We start from the raw sequence: 6,241 nt of genomic DNA, 5'->3' as shown, positions 1-6,241 counted from the left end.
GATTGTAGTACTTTCGGTTGATAGTTTTTGTCAGTGTGTGCTTGTGTTTTTACATTTTCTCTAAATTTTTCATGATATTGGAAGATAGAGTAAATGTGGCATATAAGCCTTACAAAAGTCATGCTAAATATTGACTACAAACCAACATTCAACACTGAATTCTATATCATAAAATTATAAAAGAATAACAACACATTCAACTATCCAGGCAATGAGTCTGTGTTGCAAGGTGTGATTCCCTGCACACAGTTTTCTTTTGAGAATCGGTATCGAGAGACGGTTTTACAGAGCTAGTCTCTTTCAAGGGTTACTCCCTCAGTGGGCTGCACTGCTGCTGCCGTCAGCCCTGTGTGGAGAATCGAAATCATGGGCACTCCCACGTGTCACCCAACTACTTTCTTTGTTTTTCTCTTCTTCCTGTCCGACTTGCACTGCCGACTCCAGCCAGGCCAGCATCCAGCGAACGTTAGCAGGAAGTTGCACATAAACCGATACCCCCTGGCGAGGTAACCCGAGAGGTGATCAGAAGTGATCACTCTCAGGATCCTTGCTCCAAAAGGTAATTGATCTTCCATTCTGTGAGACTATAAAAGCAACGAGAGACTTAGAGCAGAAGGAGAGAAAGAAAGTGGAACACCTAGGAAGCTGGCGAGTGAGAGGAGGCAAAAGACAGCTTTAAAGTCACCCTCCAGGCGCTGGGACAACATGGTGCCTACCATCTTGCTCAGTGCCCTCCTGCTTCATTTCACTGATGTTGTGGCTTCAGAACCGTAAGGGAATTCTAATCTCTCTGTATCCAAGTACTGACAATATCATTTTGTTAAATGGATTCCATGTTAAAATCTAGCTGGTTCATTATTCTATTTCAACTACAGCCAGTGAGTGCTGGTCTGCCCTCTAAGGGTTGAGCAAATGCCAGAATGGATACTATATTTTTAAGACACCACTGTGTGCATCCGGTTTATCGTTACGCTGCCTGTAAAAAAAAAATGCACACTTTGGGGAATCCTTCAATAGCTCAAGTTGCTGTGTGTGGATGTAAACAAGTCTCTAGACTTGTTTGCCAAGTGTTGGCTGTTCTCTTTGTGCAGGCGATACATCCTGTGGGTTTCTTCCGTGGTGCAGCGATTTTCCTCAGAAAAAGCCTGTCTTCACCTTTTAAACCTCAACGAATCCGTGTCCTTGAGCGTCACCCTAGAATACGATGGATCCAATACTACTATTTTTGACCAGCATGTGGAAGAGGGGAACTTCTATGCTTGTGCAAATTTCAAAGTGAGGCACCAAATTCAAAGCTGCGGGATATGAACCTGCTTTCTTAAAGTTTCTTTTCAATAATAAATCTTAATTTTGAGTGATTTGCTAAAATCACTAGGGGGTGGTATATGAAAGTTTCAAGAGGATCAAGAAACAAAGAAAAAAATTTTAATGTGCAGCATATCTTACCGCTGTTGTTGGCAATTTTCTATTATAAGAAATGAGGCAATTGCTATTTTACAGAGTGAACATGTTTCACAGAGCCCAAAAGGGAAAGGAGGGCTAAAGGGTAGAGGGCTTTGGCTCAGGAAGACATGAAAAAAATAGACATCAGGAAGATATGAACCTGAGTCTATTAGAAAAGACGCTTCTACTTAGCTAAGCAATTGCAACAGGCGATCAGGGAGTCAGGGAGTCTGCTGGGAAGTGATGGGTTCGCAAGGCTTTGTCGGTCTCCCATCTAATGAAGACACACAGCCTTCCCGTCTCTGCTCTTCTTCACAAACAGGTGTCTCAGATGTCCTCAGAGCAGTTGGCCTTTGTGACACTACTTGTTCAGGGAAACACTCTTAAAATCTCTGAGAGAAGATCTGTGGCCATCGCTGCTGAGGAGAACGTCACTTTTGTGCAGACAGACACACCGGTCCATAAACCTGGAGACACAGGTAAGTTACTTTTAAAAAAACACTTTCTCCAAGTTAATGTGTAAAATTGAGTAAAACTTGTCTTTAACATCACTGACTGCTGCATTCCCATAATTCCTATAGCTATGAGACAGTGCCGTTAGAGCCAGGAGCTTGTGGCTTCATAAGACTCTGTGTGTTCTTTGATTGCACACAAATCCTACTGACAAGGCTTCATGGTACAGTGGTTACCAGAATGCGAAGTTATAACTGTTTGATCTAAACCAATGATCCATTACGTAACCATTGGACAAGCTCATTAATTCTCCTTTTCAAGCCAATTATTTCATTCTTAAGGTAGAGATAATGAAAGTTTCTTTGGACTTGGAGAGTCATTGCAAAGACCTCACCAGCAACATTTATGAATTCTACTGTTCCATTTTTATGTCAATTGGTATAGCATGAGAAAGTCAGCCGGAGCCTTCTGCTTTCTTAACTATTATTCCAAGCAGAATGTGGCATCAAGAATACCAAGCTATAATTCAAAGTCTCTTGCTTTAAAGCTTAGCTCTGTTGACCAGCGATTGACTTTTGCCAAGTAAATTCTGGTCCATGAGATATAATTTCTTCATCTGTAAAATGAAAGGGCTAGAGATGAAAACACCTGTGCATTGTATCCTGATTCATATTGCATATTCTATGATTTTTTTAAAAAAGGAAACAAAAGAACTGAAATTAGGATTTATTTTGGCTTAAACAATAGACACTTACTTCTGGCAGCTGAAGAAACTGCCGATATGAAAGTGCCGGGGGGTTGTTTCCTCCAAGAATTCTCTGCTGTGCTCTGACTGATGTGACTGTGTCTGAGGCAGGGGAATTCCTCCAAGGAGTCTGTACTGGACTCTAAATGGCTGGCTTATGTAGGCTTCTTTCCTTTTTCTTTTATAATTTATTTTAAGTCAGCTCACAAAGCACTGCATTTCATTATGATATTTTCACATTAATATTGCAAAGATAATTCTTAATGGAAGATTTTTACTTCCTGATACTCCCTTTTCTGCTCTTACTAAAATATTAGAATAAATTGTCTATTTTAATGAACCGACATCTTTTGTAGTTCTGCTAAAAATAGCTTAATTTTGCTAGCATTGTTCTCAAGGAAAATTATACTTATCCATTTCCATAAATGCCTGACATTTATGCTTCTATGGATAAGTATGTCACTAATTCTGTTCCAAGATATCTCAGTCTATGTCTGATAGGGTAAACGCTTCTAAGGGCAGCATTGGGGACAAGAATCATTAAAAGAGGAATAATAAGTACAAATTGAGATTTTCCCCAATGAACTCCTAACCTGAAAGGGTGAAATCAGAGCTAGAGGGGAAGGAGTGTGGTATCCCATGATGAACAAGCAATTACTTTTGTATATATATTTTTTGTATATATCTTAAAGCAATCATTGCCATAAGGTGGGGATCACAAGAAACCCACTTTACAGCTAGCTGTATCCCCTTTTCCTTAGTTCACTTTCGAGTTGTGACACTGAACATCTGGCTGAAGCCTGTTGATGACTTGGTGAGTTTATAACTGCTAAAGGTACAATGAGATGAAACCTGTTCATCAAGTCCATTGCTGTACAGAGCACCTTCCAGGAATGTAAGTCAGCAAACCTCAGATACCTGCACATTCAGGCTTATTCCCATACTATTCATGATAGCCAAGGTGTGGAACCAGCCTAGATGTCCATCGGCAGATAGATGGATAATACAAATGTGGTGTATAGGCATGTGGAGTTCTATTTGACTATAAAGAATGAAATCATGGCAGTTGCAGAAAAATGAATGGAACTAGAGGTCGAGGCATTAGATCAACTTAGCCAAATCAAAAGATAAACATCATGTCTTCTTTCATATTCAAGATTACAACACACACACACACACACACACACACACAAGCAAACAAAAGGACAGGTGGGGTGGACAGCAGAGGGTAATATGACATGAACCCGATTGTGATACAATGATATATATGTATGAAAGTATGATAACAAAGACCATTGTTTTATACACTAGCTAAAAGAATCGATTAAAAAATAAATCTTGGAACTGATACTATTTGGCAAAAAAATGTCTCATAAAGTATTTATCTGCTTTTTTTTTTTTTTTCAGTATCCCTTGATCACCGTTCAGGTAAGATATCTACTTCCATATCCAGTTAAAAACCATTCAGATGAGGATTGGGGTGTTTCCAATTATCAGTTTTATATAGCTGAAAATTAAGATGATTAAAACAAACAGAAAAGAAATCTGCATCTGAAGATGGTTAGAAGTATGATTAAAATGTAATTTTGAAAACTCTGAAGATACCTAGGAATCCTGATTTCTTGTCCATGAATCCCTAAGAAGAATGTGCTGAGATTCGCAAAGCAGAGACTTGTCTGGTTTTCCCACTGTGTGTTATAATTCTAAATCATACCATTCTGCATCAAATCAAATGCTTTTGTTAATTTTTCAATTAGACATCTTACACTTACCACTTAATTGGTTGTATTTACAGATTACTTATAAATAACAACAGATCCTAGCACCTGTAGTTTTGTCTCTGTATATAGTGTAGGCTACCATTATTAGCTAATTCTAGGGGTATAGGATCTAGGCTCATAATTCACAGCAAATGGGCAAATACAAGATATTCATAAACTTCCCATTGTCCAGTCTACTAAGTGGGTGCTTTAAGCTTTTCATTTGAGTAATGAACAGCTCATACTTAAAGTGTCATGGATTTCAGGTGAGCAGTCTCACTTTCTCTGTGTTACCCAATCATTTGTTTTCTCACCTGACCCAGGTAACGCTGTGTTCTACTGAAAGAAACACAAAGCTTAACTCTTGGCTTAGACAATAAAAGTTCAGCATTCACAAGTCACGACTTGTCTGTGTGGGCACTCTGAACAGCACCAGTGCTACGGAGTGGGGTGTTTTAACTTCAGTGTGTGTAAAGTCTGGCTCTTTCGGGAAGAATTTATTCTGCCCTGTGACATCCACTGCACCTAAGCCAGTGTGGGGTCTCATGGGCGGCCTAACAGAATGGAGGTCCAGGATATTCAGTTTTCTTAACATTATAGGAGAGGAAAACAAACCACTAAAACTTTTGAAATGGTAGTAACAATTTTGTTTCCTTACATAATCTGTTAAACAAAATCTTTTGAATCAAATATTTTAAACATCTCTTTAACCAGAGTTGGAAAGTGTAAAATATTTATTAAAGTGAACTTGTGTGTGCGTGTGTGTGTGTGTGTGTGTGTGTGTGTGTGTGTGTGTGTGTGTGTGGCAGCTGGCTGAGAACAAATAAAGGTTGTGTTCTGACAGCTACGCCTGCTTTTTAAAAAGCATAGAAATTCCACTTAGGTAGTACTGCAGAATTCGTGACCAACATAGAAAGGGGCCACGTGGAAATCTGTGACAACCATTTATAAGTAATTAAATAATGTGTTGATTTAATTACATCACACACGGGTGCATGAATGTTTTGCCTGCCTGTGTATATTTGCACCATATGCATGCAGTACCTGCAGAGACCAGAAGAGAGCATCAGATCCCTTAGAACTGGAGTTATGTATGGTTGTGAGCCACAACAAGGTGCAGAGAATAGAACCTACATCTTCTAGAAGATCAACAAGTGGTCTTAACCATCTACCCATCTCTCCAGCCCCACGGTGACAATTATTTTAATTGTTTGTTAGAATGAGTGTTCTCTTATATACTCACTGGTATGAGTCCACTCTGCTTTGGGGAGCACTATTCTGAATTAATTATGTTGAATTTTAGTTCTTTGAGCTACTCTGCTCTGGAAAGATAAAAACCGAAGGTATCAGTTATAAATTATTTTTCATATGAATATTAGTTTCAAGAAAAATATCGATTGAATTTGAGTATGTTGCAGTAGTTACATTGTTTCAGTGATTGAGGTCATTAGTTAAGCATTAGAGTGGTTCACTCTTTACTTCCAGTAACTATGGAGAGCACCCAGAATAAAAAAGAAAGGAGAATTTTCATCCACAACTTCTGACTGTCCTTCTTCATTTACTGTTTCAAGGATCCCCAAAGAAATGTGATTTTTCAGTGGATAAACGTGACCACTTTCAGAAACATTACCCAGCTCTCGTTCCAACTGACGCCGGAACCAATATTGGGGGATTACATAATCGTCATAAAAACACAATCAGGAATGCCAGTGATGGATCATTTCACTGTTAACCGAGACGGTAATCAAGTGCTGTTTCTGATTCTCCTACACACACAAGTTCAAAACATCAGAACTCAACAGTTTAGACACAGGCACAGGAACGGAGCTCAGTCTGGGTC

General features: G+C 39.1%; 1 protein-coding gene across 1 annotated transcript in view; it reads left to right on the top strand.

Annotated features, from left to right (window-relative positions):
- The first annotated feature begins 618 nt into the window (after positions 1–618).
- Positions 619–6,241, top strand: part of LOC110317069 (ovostatin homolog) — a 40,720-nt gene continuing 35,097 nt past the window's right edge. The window contains exons 1-6 of the mRNA XM_021191425.1: positions 619–770; positions 1,092–1,275; positions 1,766–1,922; positions 3,403–3,455; positions 4,049–4,069; positions 5,973–6,141. Coding sequence (XP_021047084.1) covers positions 706–770; positions 1,092–1,275; positions 1,766–1,922; positions 3,403–3,455; positions 4,049–4,069; positions 5,973–6,141 — 649 coding nt within the window. The 5' untranslated portion in view covers positions 619–705. The remainder of the gene's footprint in view (positions 771–1,091; positions 1,276–1,765; positions 1,923–3,402; positions 3,456–4,048; positions 4,070–5,972; positions 6,142–6,241) is intronic.

Source organism: Mus pahari, chromosome 2, assembly GCF_900095145.1.
Source record: "Mus pahari chromosome 2, PAHARI_EIJ_v1.1, whole genome shotgun sequence".
NCBI classification, from domain to species: domain Eukaryota; kingdom Metazoa; phylum Chordata; class Mammalia; order Rodentia; family Muridae; genus Mus; species Mus pahari.
This window is presented reverse-complemented; position numbering and strand designations above follow the sequence as displayed.